The sequence below is a fragment of the Hemicordylus capensis genome, chromosome 4 (assembly GCF_027244095.1).
Source record: "Hemicordylus capensis ecotype Gifberg chromosome 4, rHemCap1.1.pri, whole genome shotgun sequence".
Classification (NCBI taxonomy): domain Eukaryota; kingdom Metazoa; phylum Chordata; class Lepidosauria; order Squamata; family Cordylidae; genus Hemicordylus; species Hemicordylus capensis.
Genome location: NC_069660.1, coordinates 48,768,023 through 48,794,754, shown reverse-complemented (window position 1 = coordinate 48,794,754; position 26,732 = coordinate 48,768,023). Strand labels below are relative to the sequence as shown.

Below are 26,732 nucleotides of genomic sequence, written 5' to 3'. Positions count from 1 at the left end.
AGTCTGTTTTGGGATGTACAGCACTCTGAGATATTATTGTGTGTCCCAAGTACATCACTGAGTGTGTGCAAAACTGACATTTCTCTGCAGAGATAGTAAGTCTATGTTGGAGTTTTCTTAAGACTTCTGTCAGTTTAGCATCCTCTCTCAATGGCATTGCCATACACTAAAATGTCATCCTGAATGTAAGTGGTGCCATCCGTAGTCCCAAAAATTGCATGCATCATTCTTTGAATTTTGAATTGAAAAATATCCTCTGGGTAATGATGTTTTTGTATTTACAAGACCTTTTGAGCAGGGGAATTTGATTATATGCTGAAGGCAAGTCCAAAGTTATGAACACTGATGTCTCTTTCAGAGTAAGCAGCATTTTATTGATATTGGGTAATGGATGACAATTCACTACCATGTTGGAGTTCACATCTCTTAAATCTACACACATTCAAAGTATACAGTTTGGTTTCTATACAAGAACAATGGGAGAGACCCATTCTGATTATTCAACAGGCTTTATGATGTCAGCATGCTGTAGTCTTACGAGTTCCCCTCTGATTGGTGCATTCCTCACTCTGTGTTGTACAGGTATTGCATTTGCCTTCATCTGAATGTTATGTCTGAAGTGCATGGCAGTGCCAGGAATATTGGCCAAAACATCTGATAAATCAGTAATTGTATCAGCATATGAATGCTCCATCAGCTGTAATACGAGTTCCATGCTATTTGGGTCTAATAGTATCTGTAGATCTTTCTGATGTTTCCAGCCCAATACTTAAGACTCCTTTTTGTGACACATACACTTTCCCTTCTGCAGTATTGTACTGGCACCAGTGGCCAGCCGGTGTCCAACAGGTTTTTGGGATTCGGAGGCAATAAGCTCAAACCAGTGTAAATGCCAAAGAGGTTGTATTAGACAAAGTTGAATAATGTTTTAAAGAGGATTACAGAACAAAAGATAAAACATACGTCCCTGATCTGACGCGATCATTTTCATCGGGGAGATCCCTTGACAATGAAAAGGACATGGCCCCTGTAACGCCAGCTGGTGAATAGCACCTTCCCATATCTTGATCTACACTGAAGCTGGGGTATCTGTGTGTCTTTCTTATACTGTTACAACTCTCATAAACAGCACCAAGAAAGGGGCTGTTGGCCCCCCCTTATAAAGTAGCCTGTGTGAGACCAATGCACTTGGCCAGCAGCCAAGTACATCTTCCCATCCTCCCTGCCCCAGGTGGGTGATTAACACATATGTTTTAAGAAAACCTTATCTGTGCCTAGCTGCACTAATTGGCATAGTAATATAAACTCAGAATATGAATACAGGAATGCAGGTGAATATACAGTTTTCAATAAAAAGGAGTACAAGGTTACTAAAGTTTAAGGCTAGAGAGGCTTAGAATGAATCCTTTAAATGCATGGATATAAGCAGTGTAAAGAAGTTTACATGTGCAGAGGGTAAAAGTGGATCACACCACTGGGCCTCCTCGCCATATCTTCCACAGTGCCACTACATGTATGTATTACAGGATAGCCATTTATGGCAATAGGGGAACCTCCATATCACCATGGATGGGTGTCTGAAGGCTGCAAGTGCGGATCTGACACAATAAGGAGTTTCTTGTAAAGTAGATAGGAAATGATAGTGTAAAGAGAACCAGAATCAGCCATCATCCTCACTTCATGGCCATTAAGTTTAACTTGACAATGTGTAGAAGCAGGCTCTGATTCTGTCACACTTAAAACACTGTCAGGAAGCAATTCATTTGCCTCATCCTTATCCTATGGTGAATCAGTAATGGAGTGGACAGCAGACTTGCAAACCTTAGCAAAGTGTCCCCTTTTTTGCACCTGTTGCAAGTGACCTTCTGTGCAGGACAGTGAATAAACTTGGTTTTGTAGGCAGTCTCCCCATCGGTAGCATTGGTAGCTCCTCCTTTCTTGTGTGCAGCCACATTCTGGGGCAGAGCCATATGAGAAGATTGGATTTGGAAGGATTTAGACTGAACAGCCTGGATTTCACGAGGTTGGGTATGGGGTACTAAAGAGAGTGATTTGGCACACTGCATTTTCCACCCTCCTAGCCATCTTTGTAACTTTATCCAAGGTAAGTTTCCACTCCAATAGCAGTTTTTCACGCAGTTTGGAGCAGTGCGTTTTCATAACAATCTGATCCTGATCGGTTCATCAGTAAAGTTGGCAAACTTATAGTTTGGCAAACTTAAGGCACAGAATGCTGTGACATACTGATTGATAAATTCACCAGTAGCTGGGATCTAAAATAGAATTTGAAATGTTTAGCAATCACATTCAAAGTACGGTTGAAATAATCATCTAAGGCTTGAAGTGCAGCTTCATAAGAACTGGCATCCCCCTCCAAGTTGGCAGGAAAGGGCAAATGATTGTATATTCTCTGGCTTTCAGGGCCCAGGCAGTAAAGCAATGTAGCCTCCTGCTTTGCTGGAGTAAAATTAGGGGTCTGTGCGTTGAGGAGGTAATTGCAGAAATAGGACCTCCAGGGGCGTAGCTAGGGGAGAGGGGGCCCATGTTCATCCCTCTCTCTGGTGGACCCCCAGAGTGAGGGAGATAGTGAAGAAAATAGGGAGGGGTGGAGTTGGAGGGCCCTCAGGAGCTGGGGGCCCGTGTTCTTTGAACCCTCTTGCTCAATTATAGCTATGCCCTTCCAGGGAAGAGCAGGTTCTCCTGGGATGGACAAGAAAAAGGGTGGTGGTGGGATCCATGCTGCAGTGGGCATCCAGTGAACAACAGAGTCCAGAAGTGACAAGGAAAAAGTAACTTCAGGGGTTGTGCAGGTCAGGAAGCTGGAGAAACTATCAGCAGCAGCGATAGTAGAAAACAGTTCAGGAACCTAGGCCCAGTAATGCAATGAAATTCACAAGCTTTTCAAGCTCACACCCTTTTCTGGATCAAAATCTTGTTGCCAAATATTTTATAGTTGCCTCCCTCCATAAACACAAATCTTATGTAGATAGAACTAAAAGCTTATTCAGAAACAACTCTTTTCTCCTACTCCTTTCCCTCCCCTCCCCTTTCCTTTCTGACTCCACCCCCAAACTCTCTACAGCATCCCCACTGGGACAAACTTACCAGCATAAAAGATTACTAAATAGAAAAATACTAAACACTACATTTTTCTCTCTTTCCTCCACTCCGCCCCCCCCCCTCACCTGTCGCTTGCATCAAACAATTTCACATCCTGAAACCAATCCATAGTTATGGCAATTTGCACAAAATATGTACTTGGCAATTTTATTCTAATAAGAAACTGGGGTTTCATTCTCATGTGATTCTAGCTTCTCTGGACAGAAAATATAACTATTTCAAAAACATGTATGATGCAGTCAGTTGAAAACCCCAGCCTGACTAGCCTCTAGTGGAACAATATGAACAATGCTTGTTCTGTTTATTATACTTTCCCCCCTTCAAACACCCCCAAATCTCACAAGTATAATTCAAAACACTGTTCAAGTAGGTATACCTAGAGGAGACTCTAAGGGCTTCTCCAGATGAAAAAAACAAGCATCCACCAAGCAAACAAATGGATTTTTAAAAGGCTGTGTTAATGACAACCCTGAATTTGCACCAGTACTGCAATATCCTGTTCCCATGCAAGGGGCTATACTGCATGGGGAGAACATGTTTGCCCCACTGGAAAGAGCACAGTCCTTAGAACCAAGTTTTAAAAAGTAAACCTGATGCAGATTAAAGTGAAGACTGATTCACATATACATGCACAATGCTTAGGATTAATTAATTGCAGCAGAATGTGTGAACTGCCTCCATTGAAAAGCATTGTTCTTGAAAGGATACACATGCAAGCCATCATTATGGTGATGTAAGCATCCAATTATGAGCTCACATTTGTGAACTCATCCTAAAACAACCAGGTAAAAAGTGAAGAGAAGGTTCACTAAACAGCGAGCATTGCTGCTGTATATGGCTTTGCACTTATTTTAAAACCTGATTTGTGTTTTATTTTAAAAAGCTGCATGAGTGCTCTCATGCTAGGATAGTACAGTGAGAAGCACTTAAATATTAAAATATACAAAACAGGATGTGGGGTTTATTTTGTCCTTAATGATGACATGGGCAATAGCCAATAGGCATCTGTCCAACCATTACAAAACACACATTAGCTAGAAAGTGATGTTGATTTTGTTTTCCAGCAACACAATATTGTTTGTGAAGTGCTAGGGAAATGCAATTTCCCACAAAATAAGTGCTTTTATTGAGGAAAGGTTATTAATTTCCTCATATTCTTGCATATTTATTGTGCAATTGAAGAACAATTATTTGGAAAGGCCTTAGCAAGATCATATGTAAGTAAAAATAGACCAGCTACTGCCTAAGCAACTTCCCTTGTACATGTGATACACCAATATATAGATTATCAGGGAAACCATTTTTTAACCCATGCAAACTCCATTCTGAAGTGGAGTTGAATGGCACCCATAGAACTCTATTCAAATTGCCAAGATGGGCTTTATGGTAAACATATCTATGCTCCATCCAGGAAACAATATCATTCTTAAGAATACAATTATGCCTCTAAAAGGTGGTTTGGTGATGTGAGCAAATGCAACAGCTCAGAGAGATGGCTCACGGTAGCACTAGCTTGTTCCAAGATATTCAGGGCCCAGTTTCAACACATCTGCTGAGTATCAAAGGGGTGACACTGACAACTATCTGGCAACTATGACTAAGGCATGAGCAACAGACATAAAGATTATGGAGAGGAGTCCTATGAAAATGGCTCCAGTGTCCACTTTCTAATGCCTGTATAAAGTAATTGCTTGATATTCTACTCCTAGCAAGCTTGTAAAAGGCTTACTATAATGGTGCCACTAGTTTGATATGCAGTAGGTACATGTCAGATCAATGAGTAGAAGGGATCCATTAGGGACTCGTTCCTTGGTAAGGGGTAGCCAGTGTTGAGTCTAGCTTAACAATTCCTAACTTGACCATTTGCAAGGCTTTTGTTTCCAGTTTCCTTGCAGACCACTGCTTAGTCCTATTCTGGGAGCACAGTATCCCAAAGAACAAGCTTAAGTAATAAGCAATCCTTCGTTCCGCTTTCTAGGAACAATGGACAGCAAAAGAGCTGATTTGATGAAAAGACAGTGCCAGGGTGGAAAAATGTGAGCAAATCGCTAGGTTATGGAGACAGCAGGAAATCCACAGCAGATTTATGCTCATTTGAAGGAGATCTGAGAAGCTGCTTCAGGAGGACTACTGGCCTGCTCCCATGGCACTTGCAATGTCCAAGCAGGAGGGCAACTGGTTTCTTTTTCAAAGGAGGTTAAGCTAGTGCCCAGACTTCCAAGTCTTTGATGAGGAACTCCTCTTTTGTGGACAGTGCTTCATTGTTGAATGTCTCGCAGGGATGGCTTCCTCCATGGTTCAGGTCTCCATCTAGCCACAATCCAAATTTACCACTGCAGAAGAGGGAAGACACAGACAATATACAGGGTTAAAATTCTACAGCACTAAGGACATGAGTTTAATACTGAAGGATGCAGTGGAGGTTGGCTCATTTGCTTGAATCATATGCTGCTATTTGCTCTATAGGAACATAATTGCTGCACACATTGCAACACACTGGTCTACACAGGTTGATTGATGGAGGTTGTGGTTAGCAACATAGGCAGCTGCCATATACTGAGTCGGACCAGTATTGCAGACTGGCAGCGGCTTCTCCAAGGTTGCAGGCAGGAATCTCTCAGTTCTATCTTGGAGATGCCAGGGAGGGAACTTGAAACCTTCTGCTCTTCACAGAGTGGCTCCATCCCCTAAGGGGAATATCTTACAGTGCTCACATATGGTCTCCCATACAAATACAACCAGGGCAGACCCAGCTTAGCTAATGGGACAAGTCATGCTTGCTACCACAAGACCAGCTCTCCTCCATCCAAGGTTGTGGATGGATGGTTCTGCTGCCTGGTGAAGGATGGTTTAGCTGGCTTTCTTGCTTCCTTTCCTTTTCAGATTGCTTCTGAATGGCTTTACAAGAAGAACATAAGAGCCCTACTGAATCACATCAAAGGTCCTTCTAGTCCAGCACTCCATTTCCCACAGTGGCAAACTGTGTCTTACTGTGTCAAATCTCTGGAAAGCCAATAAGGAGGACATATTGGCAAATAGTTTTCTCCTGCTGTTGCTTTCCAGCAACTGGTATTCAAATTATCCAGTTCCTTTCTAGCCTGATGGTTAAAGGCCACCTCCAGCCTCAGAAGCAAGATGCCTCTAAATACCAGTTGCAGGAGAGTAACAGCAAGAGAGAGAGTGTAGGCCCTCATCTGTTGCCTGTGGGCTTCCTGGGGTAAGAGGCATCTGGTGGGCCACTGTGGGAAACAGAATGTTGGACTAGATAGGCTGTGGGCATGATCCATCAGGGCTGTTCTAAATCCATGCTGCCTCGGAACTGCAAATAGCATATTGTTTTAATAATAAGTCTAGTTAATGGCTTCTAATCCTCCATGAAATTAGCTTATCTCCTTCTAGGCTAATGGCCACCACTCTATCTTGCAGCCGAAAATTCCACAATTATATACTGTGTATGAAGAGTCCTTTTTCTTATCTGCCCTAAATCTCACGCCAGTGACTCCAAGCCTTCCTAGTAGCAGGCACAACTGTTACTTTGCTACTGCTACAGAGGTGCCATTTGTATGACTGGGAACTATTTCTGGGTCCTTCCAGATGGCAATATATTTTGGGCTTTAGTGCAAGTTGCCATTGCAATCTGATTGGCCATAAACACACTCCTGGAGGAATTTGCTGCTTCCTAGCACGTTCTTCCTTGGCCACACAGCAAGCTGGGAGCTCACATTATTTTTGGTAGCTCAATTTGCTGACCAGCTCTTGCATTCATTAACCCTGTCTTTTTCATATTAATTTTCTGGTGACTGTGGTTACACTGAATGCAAAGAGCTCAGTTGTTTATCTTTATGTGTGCCCAAAGCTCAGCAGCAACAATGATACAAGCTGGATCTTTGATTGGGGTAGCCATTTGTAATCTATGGGAGTCTGAAAAGAGTCAAGAGTATCTGCAAATATTTATCAGGCTTTCTAGTATCCCACCCCGCTCTGCCGCTGCCGCCGCCGCCACCACCACCACAAAAAGAGCCAATGAGACTTTTGGCAAAGGTAAATATCTGTTGGGCTTGTATTTCACCCCCTTCATTTTCTACTACTACTATGCATACATGCATATTTATATACCACTCTTCAACCAAAGTTTTCAAAGAAAAATAAACATACCCTGGCCACCTTTCATAGCTACGCACCTGCCTCCTCCCATTGCTAGTGAGTCTGCATCTCCTTTCATGAAGAAGGTGTTTTTGCCAGTCCATTTAAATACCTGGGGAGGGGGAAAACACATAGACAAACAACTACTAAAAAAGCTGACATTTTGGTGAATAACAGGTACAGCTAAGGAAAACAATAATGCTGTGTTCCAGTGCTGGCTTGAAGCTCTGTAAACTCCAGTTCAGCTGACAGCTTATTAAACATTGTACTAGCATCCCTTAACAACATAAAACTCTTGTGGACCTGTACAATATGGAATAGATCTACCTCTGGTTCTGCCTATTCAGGATTAAGTCCAAAATCCAAAATAAAACTGGAAGGAGGCATAATGAGTTATCTCATTCTAGGACTGGTATGACTGGTTTATCGCTTACTCTGAGTCACTTCAGTCATTACTTGTAAGGATATACCGTATTTTACGGACTATAAGACGCTACAGAATATAAGACGCACCTTAATTTTAATCCAGTTTTTCAGAGTTTTAACATATTAAACTGTTAAAACATATAAGACGCTCCTGAATTTTGGCGGATATTTTTCAAGGAAAAAAGTGAGTCTTATAGTCCATAAAATACGGTATGAGGTTCCAATCCACCATTTGTTCTAACAAATTATTGTTCTATTGTTCTAACAATGGGCAGATTCACACTTCATGTGGAACCCAATGTATGTGTGAGCTTCCTCTGCATGGAGAACATGCACTTCCCCTACTTCCTTTGTAGGCTAGGATAGGCCAAGATTGGTTGTTCCAGAAGTTGCACTCGCAACCAATCTGAGCATATCCTAACCAGTGTTCCCTCTAACAGGGATTCCCAGATATTGTTGATTACAACTCCCATAATCTCTAAGCAAAAGCCATTGCTTTTGTACATAGTCTGGAAGCTGCAGTTGGTACAGAATGCAACAGCCGGTTGGTCTCTGGGTCATCTTGGAGAGTCCACATCACTCCTTTGTTGATAGAGTTACACTGGCTGCCAATAGGCTTCCAGGCAGAATACAAAGTGCTAGTTATAACTTATAAAGCCCTAAACAGCTTAGGGCCTGGGTATCTAAGAGAACGTCTTCATTATGCGCCCCACTGCCCATTGAGGTCGTCCAGAGAGATCCGTCTCCAGTTGCCACCAGCTTGGCTGGTGGCCACACGGGGATGGGCTTTCTTGGATGCTGCCCCAAGATTGTGGAATGCACTCCCTACTGAGATACGATCCTCCCCATCTCTGACAATTTTTTAAAATTTGAAAACCCACCTCTTCACCTAAGCTTTTTCAGTTCTTTAACATTTTAAAGGTTTTAATTTGTGGGTGATTTTTAAATTTTTTAATTGTTTAAAGTTTTTTTATATGTTTTAACTTGTTTTATGCTATTGTTAACTGCCAAGAGACGACAATTTGGGGCGGGGTACAAATTCAATCAATAGAATAGAATAGAATAGAATAGAATAGAATGTGGGAATCCCTGTTAGAGGGAACACTGATCCTAACCTATTTGCTTCAGGGAACCCAAGATCTGAAACAGAGATCTGAAGTTAGTTCCAGATCTCGGGTTCCCTGAACAAGTGGGTTAGGTCAAGATTGATGGGTTCAGACTTAACAACCAATCTTGGACTATCCTAACCTACAAAGGAATTAGGCGTGGGGAGGGGGATGGAAAAGGGAGTGTGTGCTCCCCGCTGCAGGAGTTTGTTTGAACCTTGGGTTCCATATTATGTGTGAACCTGCCCAATGAGCTGTAGGATCTTTATGGGTGGGTTGTTCTTCAGTCCTGATGGCTTACTGCCAGGTAAAATTCATATAACACTATTGATAACTCTGAAGTTATGAGCATACAGGCAGCCCCCATACTTGGAAAATGACATGACTTCACTCACCTTCAGTTGTGGAGTGAAAGAGAAGAGAAAAGTTTCTCCATTGCCATAGAAGCAGCTGCTGACATGGATGGCTGTAGAAGAAAAGGCCCCAAACACCTGAAAAGGATACAGAAAGGCAAAAAGTTGTTATAAATGGTAGGAAGGCTTGGGTGGATACTGAACTGCTCATGCTTGAGTTTCTACGCATGTTAGTACAGTCATCCCTTGCCAACCATGGTCTTACCAACCACGGTTTTGAGTATATGCGAATAGGAAATTGTGACAGGTCTTGCCAACTGTGACCCGAATATCTGCGGTTGGTGAGGTTTTTTAATAATTGGGGGGTAGGGAGGGCGGTTTCCAGCTATTGGAGGGCGGGGGTTAGAAGTTAGATCTGCTAATTCCTCTTGCTGATCCTTGCTGACCAGGCTGCCTCTCGCCAATTTAAAATGCCTTTGAGTGATTTTGGGGGGGTTAAAAAAATTTCCAGAGGTTCGATCTGCTCATTCTTTTTGGTGACTCTTGGCAATATTACAGGATTTGTGTGTGTGATTATTTAGCATCCTGCCCCCCTCTTATTTTTAAGTCTTTTTGTGGTCATGGTTCCCCTATAACTCCCTGTTTCCCATAGACTTCAATGCCTTGCCAACTATGAATTTGCCAACAACAAGGTTTTGCCAGAATGGAATCCTAGTGGTTGCCGAGCAATGACTGTATTGCTGTCCTTGGTGGAGGTACTAGGGGGTACCCTTCCTATTCAAACTAGGGCTCCTTTCCTTGAATAATGTCCCATGTCCTGTGAGTTTCCCAGAATTTCAGGCTGGCATCTGAATATTTGGAACCCTGTAATTATTGCTTACATGGTAGAGAATTTGGGGCTGCCCCTCCAGAACTATTGTGGCTTAATGAGAATCTCTTTATATTTCTCAGGATTTGAATAGCAGAAGTCTGTTTCTCTCTCTCCTTTGTATAGGTCACAGTCTGTACACAATACAAAATACTGATGGCCTCTGAAAATCAGTTCTGAAAATCACATTTTTTAAAGACCATAAAGCTGAGAAAAGGCTAGGTTTCTGTTTCTGAGTATTATAAAGGGCTATGTGCCAAATGTTATATATGCACACTTTTAAATATTTCATTACTGATTTGTTTACAAATGTATAGTCTACTTTGTGACAAAGGTCTGCAAAGTGGCTCACAACATGTAATGATTACATTATGGAACACTGAAGTTTACACTTTAATTAAATGTCAATCGTGCATTTTGTACTTGGGAATCTAAACCTGAGTCCAAAATATAAAGTGAAATGAGCTCTTGCTTAAACCTCTGGAAACAACTCTGCATGAGCTGCTTTTTCTTATTTGGAATTTTAAAAGTTTTGCTCTGCCTCTGTTCTAAAGGCATTGCACTCTCTTGGGTTCTTTGTCTGGGAGAATCTTCTGCTGCCTGTTAACAGTGACTCCAGCCAGGCTAAAAACAATCTTTTACAAAACAATACCTAAGGTCCCAGGGCATGGTTTGGAGGAGACATATGATGCAGCCACCTTGCTGAAGCTAAGCAGATTTGGGTTTGGTTAGTGCCTAGATAAGAGAGTACCTGGGAACTTCATATTTGCCACCTTGAATTCCATGATGGAAGAAAGGCAGTCTTTATGCATAAAAGTTGAAGCAATTTTGCCCAAGGCCACCTCTCTTCAAGAGGGGCTAAACATTTTCTCCCATAATTAAAATCAGATTATGGATGGCTAAGGATATTTTTCAGAAAAGGTTCTCTACATTCTGTAGAATGATAGGGCAATGATTGTTTGGATATATAGGGGAGTGGGCATTTTGGCTGCAATTCTTACAGTACAGCAGAATTAAGGCTGTGTGTATACTTCTGCGTTCATGCCATGCAAGTGCACAATGTCTCAACGGGTTCATTTAATATATTGATTACCTCCGCTTTTGTTAACTCTTTTTCTTTCCAAGCAAACTTCTAGCCTTCGAGGCTATGAAGATGGACTCAGATATGTGTGATCAATGCTAGAAGCCAAGCAGAAGACTGAAGGATATTTCTAGTTAACAGAGAATTGAACCCATGGCCTTGCAAAGCATGTGGAACTTTCCTGTGACGAGCAGAAATTCCATAAAGGATGCAAATTAAGCAAATATACAGTATACATTCATTTACATAATGTACACCGACTGCAGAATCCAGATGGTTTTAGTGCAGAATTTAAATTGCACAGGCACAGAATTCTTACTTTATATAGTTAAATGCAAAGTACACATGCCCCAGAACATAATTATCACTCTTACCATGATTCTGGTATGCTACTTGTGCCCATCAACAGAATATATGAAGCTGCCTCAAAAATAGATGTTATTTATTTATTAAATTTATAAACTGCCTAATAAAACTTCTCTAGATGGTTTACATATAATGCAAAAAACTCTAAAAACCAATCAGCAATTAAAACAAAAACAATTAAAACATATAGGTCTTGTGGTAGCAAGCATGACTTGTCCCCTTAGTTAAGCAGGGTCTGCCCTGGTTGCATATGAACGGGAGACTAGAAGTGTGACCACTGTAAGATATTCCCCTTAGGGGATGGAGCTGCTCTGGGAAGAGCAGAAGGTTTCAAGTTCCCTTCCCGGCTTCTCCAAGATAGAGCTGAGATAAATTCCTGCCTGCAGCCTTGGAGAAGCTGCTGCCAGTTTGTGAAGACAATACTGAGCTAGATAGACCAGTGGTCTGACTCAGTATATGGCAGCTTCCTATGTTCCTGATCAGTATGAGTCATTGTTGGTTATACTGACCTGCATCAGCTCTCCTGGATTTTAGACAGTGGTCTTTTCCAGCCCCACAGGAGGTGCTGGAGACTGAACCTGGGACAATGTATACATGCATACAAAGCATGAGCTCTACCACTGAAAAAATAGCCCTCTACTTACCCTAATTTTCTGCATGTGATTGTGCTATTTTGTCTTTTGCATCCAATAACCACTTTATTCCAGAGGCAGTTTCTTCTGCAAGAACAAAACCACCACCACCACCACCCTGTTTTATTATTTGCTATCCTTTGGGGCTTGACAGCCCTGCTTACCTGGTCATCTGTATCTCTGATAACCAACAGCACAGGTGAGGCTAAGTCGCTCATGCTTCGGTACATCGACTTCAGGCTAAATCCATCCCTTGCTGTACAGTAGATGAGGTTCCATGGATGTCCAGTCACTCTCAGAGGAAGGTGTGGGGCAAGCTAAGGAGGTGCCACATATATAAGGTCAGTCCTCAATCAATCAATCAATCCATTCCTTTATTACGCTCACAGACCAGCAGTCCTATCCAGTGTTCTCTCTAATTTTTTTCATCAGTGTGCGGAATGAATTTTGTTCTGGGCAGCAGTATCAAGGCAGTGTGTGCGCACATGCATTCAGAGTGGGACCTTCCTGATTCAGAATGAGTGGGATCTAAAATTAACTGAGCGGACATCAAAAAATGTGTGAGCGCATGCATACATGCACGCCTTAGAGGGAACACTGGTACTCTCCTGGTCCCCTAGGCAGCCCCTTATACCTACTAGTAGGAACCTGTTCCAGCATATTCTTGGGTTTCACCAGCACTTCCATTGCTATGGTAGTTCAAGTCACATCTTAGATAATCATTGCCCTCATAGAGATCCTTGTCAGTTCTTGAATGCTGTCTGTCCAGAAGTGAGTATTAGGCACTTGGTGAAGAATGCTTCTGCACCACCAGAAACTTGCCTATCTGAGATACTGCTAGAAAAAATTCTCAGTAGAACATGCATTGACTCAAGATAGTTCTCTCAAGTGTAGTATGCAGGCAAGGGGCTCACCCAGAGAAGTCCCTGTGAAAGCAGCATCACTTTAGCAAAAATGCTGAACCTTCATGCAAAACCATACTCAGTTAATTATAGTTCCTTAAGGCACAACATGGAACCCTAGAGTACATGGGGAAGGGTGCTCACCTTCTGCATTTCTTCTAAGCGCATGATATTGCTCTGTCCATTCAGCACAGGCTCATTGATTTCTTCTGTGAAAAAAGGTGGAACATCTATTTCTTCCCAGGCTTGGCTCTCCTCTTCAGCAGCATTCACAGGTTCCAGAGAGAGGGTTTCTTCCAGCAGACTGGGCTAATAAAAGAGCATGCATTGTTCTGTAAAATTATATTCAACTGATTTGCCACACACTAGACACATTTTTAATTTATTGAAAAAATTTAAAATATTCTGCTGATAATTTTGGTATTTTGATTATTTTGACCCCTGCTACCTTGGCAAAGAGGCACGTTTTTGAAGTGGTAATTCTCTTTATTTAGCAGGGGGAGAGTAACTGGCCGTATCCACTCCCAGCACAGTACCTCCAGTGACTGTTGCTGGTGTATATCTTATGTTTATTTTTAGATTGTGAGCCTTCTGGGGACAGAGATCCATCTTATTTATTAATTATTTCTCTGTGTAAACTGCCCTGAGCCATTTTTAGAAATTGAATGAATAAATAAATAAATAAATAAATTAAGTAAGTAAGTAAGTCTTAAGGAACCAGTTACTCTAGATGAATTAAAGAGGACAGTCTTTAGAATGAAGAATAACAGGTCCCTGGATCCTGATGGGCTTCTTGTAGAAAATTATAAAACCTTTTTTTTTGTTTTTGTTCTCTTCAGGATTTCTTATTAAATTTAATAAATTTTGTCATGGTTACAAATTAACTTCCAGATTCATGGATGGAAACTAGAATTATGGTTATCCCCAAACCTGGAAAAGATATTCCACAGGTTAGTTATTATAGAACTATAGTTTTATTAAATCATGATTTTAAGATATGGGCCCACATTTTATCATCACACTTAAATAATATCATACATAAATTGGTGGGTGCAGATCAAACAGGCTTTATTAAAAATCAAACAATTTCTTCAAATATATGTAGAACTCCTAATATGATTCACATAACCTGTTCCCCAGACCACAATTTGCTGCATTTGTAGATGCTGAAAAAGCATTTTATAGGATAGAATGAGCATATGTTTTTGAAACGTTATTTTAATTTGGTGATAAACTTATACATTGGATAAACTTTATTTATGAAAACCCTAGAGCAAAAATAGTTGTAAGCAGATTGAGTTCTGAACTTTTTCAAGTCCAAAGAGGTGTACATCAAGGCTGTCCACTCTTGCTCTTGTTGTTCGCTACTGCTATTGAATCTTTAACCTTTGCTATTAGAGAGATTTCACTGATGTCATTTTAAACAACAATCATTTTAAGATTAGTCTATATGCAGAAAACATAGTGGTATTTATCAAATCCAGAGAGATCTCTATTACTTCTGAAAAAACTCATACAAGACCTCAACTATAATTTCTGGATACAAGATTCATTTTAAAAAGTCTTAATGGCTTGCAGTGAATATACTTAAAACTACAAAAGACTGACTATCAAACATGATTCAAATCCTTTGGAGAGAAAAACCAATTAATCTGGCAATTTGTATTATATAGGATTTAGATAACCTCACCAGCTTTAATTATAAATAATTGTTGCAGGATATTAAACTAGATTTGGCAAACTAGTCATAGAAGCCTTTATCATGGTTTGGGATAATTGCTACTGTTAAGATGAATGTTAGCTGTTGCTATTCTTAAATCCTTAATCCAAGGATTTTATTTTTACTAAATATTATTTTAGCATTCTCATCCATAATTCAGAAAGAATAACAACAGCTAATAATCAAGTTCCCAGCATTGCAGCTAAAACACTCTATAAATCTTTGGATAGACGAGCATTGGCTGTATCCTCCATAAAACATAATGCAGCTTTATTGTCTCAATTTTTAGTTTGATTCTCGCAAGACAGAACTATCATACTAAAACAAGTAGATATCCCTATTCCTTTAAAGGATACATTGTGGATTTACAATAGGAATCTTAAAGGTAAAGTGTGCCGTTAAGTAGGTGTCGACTCCTGGTGACCACAGAGCCCTGTGTTCTTTCTTTGGTAGAATACAGGAGGGGTTTAGGAATATTACATCTATCATTAAGAGAAACCCATGTAGTAGAGCAGTTTGTCTGAACTGATTAACATTTAAAGGAAAGCTAAATCCTGGCTTATCACCACTGACAGCTTTTTATTTTAACAAGGAGATTGGAAATCAAAATTTGTTTGGGAATTTACAACTCTGGATTAATAATAAATTCACATCTATAAATAGTTATGGTTGAAAAAGGAACCATGAAGACATTTTTCAGAAACCACTCAGCTTACAGGGGATAGACCGCCATGGTTCAATATCTTCAAATAAGACACATGGTGATTAAACTGCTCCAGGATGTTGGGCTTCTGACAGATTTTGAATTAATACACAATTTCAAGGCAAAGATGTACTAAGTCTGATTTACAAGTTCCTTATTAATCTAAATATGGACAAATGTTCCTTTCATTTAAGATGGGAAATTGTCCTGGGTTACCATATTACAGACAGAGCATGGCATCAAATATGGGAAGTTCCATGCTAGTCTAAAGGAGTACTTAACACCACTCAGGCTATCCCATCTTTATCCATCCTGTTCAGACCTTTGCTGGAAATGTGGGTGTGAGTGAGCTGATCTTCTGTATATGTAATGAAACTGTCCTAAGAGTACAGATTTGTGGGTTAGAGTTCTTAACAGTGTTGGGCAAATGACCAGATATAAACTACCATTAAATTCACTGACCATACTGTTCTGTAACTTTCCCTCAACAATTTGTTTTGTAGATCAAGAGCTGCTTACATACTTAAGTGCTGCAAGATTAGTTATAACAAGTAAATGGGAAACCTTCCCACCCCACCCCCTTGGGATGATTGGTTGGTCAAATTGTGGGATCTTGTAGTCATGGTTAAATTGAATACTTTTATTAGAATGTGGGAAAGTAGACAATGAAATGCTGATTTTGTGTTGAACTGGAGTCTTTTTAGTTCTGGAATAACAAGATAATCAACCTTTCCCCCCCTTTGGTGTAATTTAATATATTTAACATGTAATTGCGGTGTGTCCCCCTTTCCCTTTGTTGGTTAATTAATGATATTTATGTTCTTGACTAATGATAAATATATCTGTTTATCTATGAAAAATAAAAAGTATATATCTGAAAGAAGATGCATGGTTTAAATTGAGAAGAAATAAAATGATGATTGAGTGTTCCTGCTTGGCCCAGAATATCTCCCATTAGGGCAAAGCAGGGTGCTATAATCCTGGTCTTAGGATACCTTCTGGACAGTGCCAGATTTAGGCACAAGATAAGTAAGCTACTGCTTAAGGCTTCACATTTGGAAGGGCCTCTGAATACCAAAAAAATGACTAAATTTCTACATAATTGGTTGAAAAATAAAGGGGGGAAGTCTCTAAAACAAATATGATCATCCTGATAAGACAAAAATATTCTTAAATGGCTACACAATCATTGATCATTTTAAGTTTATAAATCTGTGCAGAAATAACTGCAAATTATATTGAAATGTTATCAGACCAGGGCTCCACAACTTCAGCCCTCCAGCTGTTTTTGGACTACAACTCCCACCATCCCCAGGCATAGTGGACAATAGTCAGGGATGATTGGCATTATGTTCAACATCTGCAGGGCCAACATCAGGAGGGCCAAAGTTGTGTAGTCCTGGTTTAGACCTATGCCCACCATCACAGTTACAGACAGTGTTTGCCTCTTCGGACAAATGCTGCTGTAACCATGAGCAGTGGTGTGTGTGTGCAGGAGGCGGGGGCGGGCAGTAAGTAGTATGCCTGGATGGGACTTCCAACCCATTTTGTAATGTTAGGGTGCCTCTTAACCTCAACATCGCTTAGGACCTCAGCATGTCTTAATCCAGTCTTGCTTCTGGAGCAAATAATAAAGGCAACTAACTAACTAACTAAATAAATAAATAAATAAATAAGCAAAGGCATGTAAGTAGGTTAAAATGCAGACATGAATAGTGCTGAGAGCAATATAATTTTCAGAAGCATCAGTTCAGTGAATCAGCATCTCCCCTTCCAAAAAGCCTTCATCCGTCTCATAAGAGGGGAGGACAGGTTTATCCTATTTTAGTAATGCATTCAAAGATCCATTGATGCATCTTCTAGACAGGTCTGTTTGCAGAAACCACCATGGTGGAAATGTCTTCTGAGCTGCCCTACCATTGGTTGGTAAATGTGAATTCTTGAGGATTCTGTAGATTTAAAAAGAGAGTTTTGCCCTTTGCCATGCAATTTCCCCCCCTTCTTAAGCTCAACATTGCAAACAAGATTTTGATACAGGAATACCGAGACTTCTTCCTAACAGTAGCCAGGGCATGGTCTGAGGACACTTGATGCAGCAACCTTGGTGAAGCTAAGTAGGTCTCGGACTGGTCCGTGCCTGGATGAGTGACCACCTACTATGAATTTCATAGCAGCATAATGGCAGTGTATACATGTAATTAATAATAACTAGCCGACCCCACACAGAGCAACTGTGCGCTCTTTGGGGCCGGAGGTTACCTCTCCCCGCTTTCTGCCCCAGTCTCTGCTTCCGGACCCAGCCACCTCTCCTCCCCACTGCCACTTCTACCCCCCCTTTCTCCCCCCCCCGGGCCTTGCCTCCGTGGCCGGGCCTGCCACCTCTGGCCTCCACAGCCAGGCTGCCGCCATGGCAACCAATCGTCCTGGGTGCGCCTCAGCCAATCAGGCATGTCTGCCACGCAGCAAATCAGCTGGGCTCTGGGACGCACATTCCAAGGCACACCCAGGAGAATTAATATAATAGATAATTGTGGTAATTGTGGTTCAGTTGAGGCTACGTCTGCCTAGAAACTATTGTGTAGATCATAAAGCATATAAATTGCTGCATATATGTGTGGTGTACACAGGGCTCTGTGGTCACCAGGAGTCAACAGCGACTCGACAGCACGCTTTACCTTTAGATATACTGAGAAGTTATGGTCAAGCACTTAAGCCCACTGTTTTAAACCTAACTCTGTGTTGGATTGTAACCTAATACATTTATAGTGGCATGAGATTGTATAGACATGCCCACTCACTGTATTAGGTGCATGGTGAGTCTACCAGAGACTGACTGACTTTAGTGAGATGGGTGTCCATTTGAATGTGTTGGCATATTTCAGACCTAAGAATAGGGCTAAACACTTCCTGGAACTAAACTGCACTGGAATGGGGTGAGCCACAGCCTTGTTCTGTGTCTGTGACCGCACTTGGAATATTGCATACAATTCTGGTCAGTGCACCTTAAAAAGGATATTGTAGAGCTAGAAAAGAGGAACCAAAATGATCAGGAGTTTGGCGCAATGCCCCTATAAAGAAAGACTACTATGTTTGTTCCATTCTAGTTTAGAAAGAAGACAGTTAAGGGGGAGTATGACAGAGATGTATAAAATTTATGCATGGTGTTGATAATGTGGACAGAGGATAGTTTTTCTTCCTCTCTCATCATCTGTTGAAGCTACCTTCCGGGAGATTCAGGATAGACAAAATGAAGTATTTCTTTATGCAATGTGCAGTTAAACTGTGGAATTCACTGCTGCTGGGTGTGGTGATAGTCACCAATCCAGAAAGTTTTTTAAAAAGATTAGACAGATTCATGGAGGATGGAGCTATCAATGGCTACAAGCCTGGACAGCTGTATACTTCCCTCAGGATCAGCAGGGGCAAGCCTCTGAATGCCAGGTGCAGGAAACACCAATGGGAGGGGTTGATTGCCCTCTCTTCCCCACTTCTGGGCTTCCCAGATGCATCTGGTTGACCACAGCATGAAGCAGGATGCTGGACTAGATGGGCCTTTGGCCTGATCCAGCAGGGCTGTTCTTATATGTTATGGTCTGTGGTATTGTGTCAAAATAACCAGTGACCTTGCTAGAAAAATCAGTCTGCAAGTGTCTGCCTGTTCATTTCAGTTAGCACGTTTGTTTGTTTGTTTGTTTGTTTGTTTACATTTTACATCCCACTCTTCCTCCAAGGAGCCCAGAGCGGTGTACTACATACTTGAGTTTCTCTTTCACAACAACCCTGTGAAGTAGGTTAGGCTGAGAGAGAAGTGACTGGCCCAGAGTCACCCAGCAAGTATCATGGCTGAACGGGGATTTTAACTCAGGTGTTCCCGGTCCTAGTCCAGCACTCTAACCACTACACCACACTGGCTCTAAATATATTTTAGAGAAATATTTTTGTCTCTAGGAAAGGAGACCTCAAGATCTAGGCTTTGTGCATATGCTATGGGATCTGGCTCATCTGTGCATAAGCAGGAAGCAACTGCTTTGTAAATAAAGCTGAGGCTTATCAGACATGTGTGTTTCTTGCTTTCACCCAGACTTGGTGAATCCAAGGGTAGAGAAACAGGCTTAAGTCTGCCACATGGACAGGAAGGTTTGTGGTGAAACGCATGCAGGAAACCCTGTCTAGACTAGAATAAAATTTATTGTATTGGTATGGTATGGAGTTTATTATTCTTGGTATGGAGGTACAGCTATGTTCGGAAAAGCCACAAAGATCAATGTGTGTCCTGCCCTTTGTCCTCTGCTTCACCTTATCAATAGAGCTTTCTGTCTGCTTCCTCTGTTCTGCAGTGCTTCCCTTACTGTATCTGCACCACCTGGGTATGGTGATGTATTGCCCACTCCTGCAGAAACCTTCTTTGCTATTTTCCTTTCTATTGGGGGCACCATCTGCATGATTATTATTTTTTAAAGCAAGGCAGCTATTAATTTGCTTAAGTCACTTTAACTGTATTTACACAGAAAAATGTTCCCAAAATAGCAGGCAGGCTGAGAGAGACTGAAAGCAAAACAACAGTTAACCCTCCAGGAACTGGCATCAATCTCCAGGTCACTATTGAAAAGCAATCCTGGGCATTTTAATGGCTTAACATTACAAAAAATATTGACAAAAACAAATGACCAATAGCTTTAGTGAGAGTCGGCAATCTTAGGGGAAACGTATAATCAAGCCAGTAGGGACTCTAGTCTCTGCCCTCTTAACATAAACAGCATGGAATTATCACGCCTATGACTTGTTTTTAACATTTCTATCTGGGGCTACACCAAATGAGCAGTTCTAAAAGAACATGGGTACAGTTACAAATTTTCCATGACTTGAAGTTTTGTATTGTGTTCTATGATGTAAAAAATGACTGATAACAATGAGAAAAGTAGTCTAGGCTCCTCTAGAACCCAGACCCTGGTCAAGCATACCCAACATCTCCCCCCCGCCAAAGATGCTTCCCACAGACTCCACTGCTACTCCCCACAGAATCTTCACCAATGAATATAACACTCTTCTGCAATAGTGCTGTCCAAATCCAAGGATTTTCCTCACACTAGGCTTCCAAAAGTCATGGAATGTGACTCTAGGCAACAAAGAGGCTTTTCTCATGCACACCCTTACCCAGTCCAGGAAAGCCCATTTTGAATTAGGCTGCATGTGAGAACCACTGGGATTGGGCCCAATCCTGACAGGGCAGTGCTGCCTAGTCCCACTTTGAAACCCAGCTCTTAGCCAGGGTTAAGGGCTAAAGCAAGCCCTTAACCTGGGCTCCATTGTTCACTGGGGCTATGTTCAACCCCAGTGGACACAGAGATGGCCACCTAGAGTGTCTGTCCGTGCATTGTAGGATATCCAGAATAGCAATAACATGGCATCCCGGCCTCCAGAGCTCCATTCTGTGGGACACAGAGATAATCTGGGAGTGCAGACAGTGCTCCCAGCAAGAATCCAGTGCTCATCTGGGGGGAAGGTGAGTACAACCAGCCTCCCACCTGCCTGCTGCCCTTCCCACCTAGTTGTGTGAACGACCTCAAAGTATGACAAGAATAGTGCACCAGTGTGCAGCTGCAGTTGCAGTGGCACTTGCTATGTGTACAAATTGCTTTTACACACCATTGTGCAGTTCTTCATTTTCCTTAAACAAAACCCAGTTCCTATTGGATCCCATCTTTCTTCCACTGGAATGGTCTACATGGGGTTCCCAGGGAGTCACCCACCCAGGCACTAATTAGACCTAGACTTCCTTAGCTTTAGCATGGTGGCTAAACCACAAGTGGCAGGGTCACTTTCAACATGGTGGCTGAGGGTGGTGGGTGGTATGCTATCAGCAAAAACCGTTTCAAATGCTTGCCAAAGTGCAAATATTAACTTCACAGACAGCAATAAAGTGACTGTTTAGATTGTTATTCCACCCTTCCTCCAAGGAGCTCAAGTTCTCCCCATCATGTTATCCTCATAATAACCCTGTAAAGTATATCAGGTAAAGTATATTAGACAGAAACCCACTGAGCTGCATGGCTGAGTGGGGCTGGAATTCCATGTAACAGCTGGAATTCTAAGGTCTGACTCGTTTCTCACAACACTGTGGCTATAGTATAGATTCTAGTGATCTGCCTATGCTAAATATATTTGTGGGTGGGTGGTGGGAAGGCAGAGGAATCCTTAACTGTGCATCATCATCAAAGATGTGATCAGTCAGCTTGGCTTCATATACAGTAGCAACCTGTCACATCCAAGCCATTAATCACTCCACTGCAGTGAGCTCACTCTCTGGGTAAGAGTTAATTGAAAGGATCATTTGGAATGAGGCAAAATTCTATTATGTATGATTACTAGCCGTTAGACAAATTCTATCCCTGTATCACACACAGCATTCTCTTTCAGTCCATTGCAGATTCTGACTTCTTTTTTTTTTAACAGTTATTGAGTTTAGATCTCACTTTTTCAGGACTGCCTGGATTCAGGGTTTCTTGGAATAATGCAATTAGGAATAATGGTATTCAGGCCTGCTAACCCCTGTGCACAGTAGCAATAAATTCAGCACTCCCTGGTCCCAGTGCCAGACAGTTTGAAGCCAATGGTGGGAGTGGGAACTGGCACAGAGGGTTTGCTTTAACTTTTCTAATGCTCCTTCCCACAATCGCACCCCAGATACGTGCATTTGGGTACATACCAAAAGCGTGTAACGGCAGCGTGGAGTTTTCATCTTGTAGGTGATTGTCCAGAGCGGGGCCAGAGGAGTGTTCTTCCCGGCAGCAAGGCAGGCAGGGGAGTGGTGAGCAGGTGTCTGCCAATAGCCTGTTGGGAACAGTTTCAGGGCTGTAAACGGTGTACTTTATTCCTTCCCCGTAAGCAGGCAAACTCTTATTGCTATGCAGTTGCTGCCACTTGAGACATGACTTGGAAACTCTGCCACTCTGAAACCTGTCTAGTTGTATACCTGCACACTCTGACTTCAGAGCTGCAAATCCTGAAGCAAAGAGAGAGAAACTGGCCACAGCCCGCTCTTGAGAAAGTAAGACTCTGATGAGGGGGAACAAAAGCTCTACTGGCTAGACCTGGCTTCTAGTAGGGAGGTGTCTTTCCACGGGGAAAATGGGCAGGAACAGCAGGTGATTCAAGGCAGGGAACTTGCAGAAGGCTGGTTGGAAAAGAAAGGAACTCAAGGCCAGGGTAGGTTAAGGGGTTGCAATATCCTGCATGGACCACCCTGTGGCAAAACAAAGGTTCCAAACCTATCCAAAGGCCATGGATATCAGGTTCTTCCCTGGGTGGGCCAGATATCCATGCTGAACTCAGTGGGACTTTGGTTTCAGTTTTAAATTGGGCCACAGGCCAGTTATTTATTTCTCATATTTATAACTTTCCCTTTCCCCAAGGAGCTCAGGGTGGCATTCATGGTGTTACCACATTTCTTCACAAGAACCCTATCAGGCAGGTAAGACAAAAAGATAGTCGCTTGCCCAAGATAATCCAGTAAGCTTCATGGCAAATTTTGTTTGAACTCAGGGCTATCTGGTTCAAGTCTAGGATGCTAACCATTATACCACCCTGCCACAGCACAGGAGGATACATGCGAATGGGCATTCAGTATTATCCCTGCTAAAAGGGAAAAGAGGCACTTTCCAAAGTTTGGGTCTCTTATGAGCGTCTTCTTACGATCTGTGAGAAGGGCTTGTGGGCGGCCAGCAGCGAAAGTGGGTTTAACCTACCTTCCCTGCAGATGATCTCCTCCTCTTCCCTGGGTAGGCCGGTCGCCTGCCCAGACGAGCAGCAACTCTGTCTCTCTTTAGCTCTGGGGGTCTCTGCGCCGCCCCTGGAGCTATGATAATGCACTGTGTGATTGCAGGTGAATTATGGGGATCCCCCTCCCCTCCCAGAGTGTGCTGGTTGTGGCTTCAAGCAGCCGCAGCCAACACACGAGCACAAAAATGAGGTTAGGAAGTGCTCGCTCCCTTATCCTCATTTAGAAGGGTGGCCAAAGAGGTGGGTTTGCACCTGTGTAGCTGCCCAGATTGGCCCAATCCTAGCAGTTCTCATGCACATGCAAAACTGGGCTGGGCTCGCTTAGCCCAGTTTTGCACGCATGTGTGAATAGCCTCTATATGTAGCAGGGAAAGAGCAACTGTGCCTATCCAACCCAAGCGCAGCATCCCTCCAGTGGCTGTTGCTGGTGTCTACCTTGTGTTTATTTTTAGATTGTGAGGCCTTTGGGAACAGGGAACTATTTTCTTATAACTTTGCTATATAAACCACTTTTGAGAACTTTTGTTCAAAATAAAATGTATACACAGCAAATCATCATCATCGCACACTAGGGTGGCCATTCTCCTCCTATACGTTGGAAAAAATTCAACCTCCTTTGCTATCTTCATAGTCCTATTCACACAGTATGTTCAACAGTCATACAATTAAGGATATGCACACATAGAAGCACTCCGGATGGATTGGTTCAAGTCCAAACCAGACTTGAACTGAGCCACCCAGTCTGTGAGGCGGTTTGTTAGAACCAGCTGGTGGCTCGGTTTATGGCTCAAACTGGTTCAACCCGGTTCGACCTGATTCAGGGATCCTGTGGGGTTCCAAGATGCTTTTGGAACTTTGTGGGGATATGTTTGGGGACAATCTGGAGTGGTAAAATAGTGTGTGTGTGTGGGGGGAAGAATTATGCATTCCAGCTTTGAGATTTTTTCCACTATGCACTTATCGCTTCCTGCAGCGGTGTGCTTAATTTTAAAATTAAGACATTAAACTTGCATTGTGTGCTATGCAGAAGGTGGATGAAGGGGTAACCAATCCTGCGAGAATGCTAATGAAATCTAAATGGGAAAGAAAAATGTAACATTAAAACAGCCCTCCTGGATCAGGCCTAAGGCCCATCTAGTCCAGCATCCTGTTCCTCAGTGGCCCATCAGATGCCTCTGAGAAGTCCACAGGCTAGAGAAGAAGTTGTGCTCTCTCTCCTGCAGTTACTCCCCTGTAACTGGTATTTAGAGGCATCTTGCTTCTGAAGCTGAAGGTGGCCTTTATTTATTTATTTATTTATTTATTTATTTATTTATTTATTTATTTATTTAACATATTGTTATACTGGCCAAAACTTATATCTCTGGCCATTTACAACAAAAACATAAAAGTTAAAACATTAATTAAAACAGATTAATTACAACAGATAAATGACAACCAGACTACTAGCCATTAATAGACTTGTCCTCGAATTTGCCTAACCCCTTTTTAAAGCCATTCAAGCTCCTGGCATCAGCACATCCGATGACAAATAAATTCATAGGTTAATTATGTGTTTTGTGAAAAAGTCCTTCCTTCTGTTGCTCCTAAATGTCCTGGCAATCAGTTTCATAGGATGACCTCTAGTTCTAGCGTAGTGAGAGAGGGAGAAAAACTCAAGAATTTGGCAAAGACATGCTCTAAAAGTGTGTTTGGCAGACAAAAACTTTGAAAATAAAGACAGTGGCTGATACACGACTACATGATGGTACATCAGCCTAGCAACATTGTGTGCCCATAAGGTGTGCAACTGCACAAATGTCAAAATTGTGCAGCTGATGCATCACAAGAGCAAGCCCACTGGAAATGAAGGGTTTGCTCTTGTGTAATTACATTTGTGCAGTTTTGGCGTTTGTGCAACTTCTGTGCGTGCAACGTTACTGAGCTGTTGCATACTGTGTCAGCCACTGCAACTTTACTGTAGTGCCTGTGCAAAGAAACAAGAGAGATCTGAAACAAAGGGATAACTGCTTGTGCTCTTTTTTGTGATGGTGCTCTGGAATATCTGGATGTCTCGTAAAAGAGAGGATATTTAATTAGCAACTCTAGACAAGGAGCAGAAGCTGGAGAATATTAGAACAGAGTTTCTCAGGGCTGAGGCAGAAGGAACCATGGCTTTATGCATGCCTGATTGTCTCATCAAACAATCAATCAATATTATTATGGTCATAGACCAGCATAAAGTATAAGGGATGATTGCATATGGTAAAGGTGCATATGGATGATAGAAATTAAAGTACATAAAAAATACACAAGAAGGGCATAAAAAGCCTAAAAAGGCATAAAAGTCATATAAAAGCACAAAAGACATAAAGGGACATAAAAAGATGGGGGGCATAAAAAGGAATGTAAAAAGTTTAGAAGACATAAAAAGACAAAGATACGTCAAAGCGTAGGTAATAAAACTAGATAACGGTCGGGCTATAGGGGGCAGTAAGAGAAGAGTCTAGGGCACGCAGTATGGAATGAGCAAAGTGCAGAACCCACTCTGAGTCACTGGTGTTCAGATTACAGCTGATGGTAGGCCCACTGCCTACCATCTGCTGGTACATGCTGGTTGCTGCCACACAGAACCTGGCAACGGTATATGTGATAAAGTGTGCTGTCGAGTCAGTGTAGACTCCTGGTGACCCCAGAGCCCTGTGGTTGTCTTTGGTAGAGTACAGGAGGGGTTTACCATTGCCATCTCCCGCGCAGTATGAGATGATGCCTTTCAGCATCTTCCTATATCGCTGCTGCCCAATATAGGTGTTTCCCATAGTCTGGGAAACATACAAGCAGGGATTTGAATTGGCAACCTCTGCCTTGCTAATCAAGTCATTTCCCCACTGATAGCAGGCTTAAAATCAGAAAGCAGGAAAGAGATGCAGAATTGGCTCGAGCATCCCAGATATGGGCGTAACAATGGAAGAATGAGGGAGGCACGAATGTCTCTGTGAAACAAATAGTGGAGGAGGACATGCTCAGTAGTTTCAATCTGCCCTGAACCACAGGGGCAAAATCATTCTGCAAATGGAGTCTATTGAGGGGAGGGAGTGACAGTGAGCCAGAGCGAATCCCCTCCTGTGCTTTGGACCCTCCAACTGAGTAAGGTATGCCACTGGAGAGGGCAAAGTGCATTTATGGATGGGCAAGCTATGTCCTACCTGTTAGATTTCTGAAACAGAAATGGGGGGCAGGTGGGGGGGACTACTTGTTCTGAGGGAGCACTGCCCCACTCTGGAGCCACTCTTGTGAGTCTTTTGAGCTGTTAGTCATCATTAGCCATTGCTGCGAGGTAGTTGTGTGAGCATGGATGAGGCTGACACCCAGCAGCTAGAAGTATGGGAGGAGAGGATGGCTCTCTGATTGGTCCCGACCCTTCTGCTTTTGATTAAGTTTCTCTGTTAAGAAAAATGTATCCCACACAAGTATTTACCCTGGGAATGTCTGGCAGGCTGTACTCCTGAGTGGTCCTGTCCCCCGATGGCAAGGGATGTGGCATATTGATGCAG

At 42.2% G+C, this 26,732-nt stretch overlaps 1 protein-coding gene across 4 annotated transcripts; it reads right to left on the bottom strand.

Moving 5' to 3' along the window:
• Nucleotides 1-886: 886 nt before the first annotated feature.
• TLDC2 (TBC/LysM-associated domain containing 2) lies at nucleotides 887-26,732 on the bottom strand. 4 transcript variants are annotated; one of them, XM_053251091.1, is made up of 7 exons: nucleotides 26,657-26,732; nucleotides 22,127-22,251; nucleotides 13,142-13,306; nucleotides 12,260-12,412; nucleotides 9,191-9,286; nucleotides 7,302-7,375; nucleotides 887-5,453 (listed from the first exon to the last, which is right to left on the bottom strand). In XM_053251091.1, exons 2-7 carry the CDS (start codon nucleotides 22,157-22,159, stop codon nucleotides 5,318-5,320), a joined length of 657 nt encoding a protein of 218 aa, XP_053107066.1. In that variant the 5' UTR covers nucleotides 22,160-22,251; nucleotides 26,657-26,732; the 3' UTR covers nucleotides 887-5,317. The 4 variants fall into 4 exon arrangements, with proteins under 4 accessions (XP_053107066.1, XP_053107067.1, XP_053107068.1 ...); XM_053251092.1 differs by lacking the exon at nucleotides 26,657-26,732 and adding an exon at nucleotides 23,166-23,242; XM_053251093.1 differs by lacking the exons at nucleotides 22,127-22,251; nucleotides 26,657-26,732 and adding an exon at nucleotides 17,779-17,838 and having other exon boundaries at nucleotides 7,276-7,375.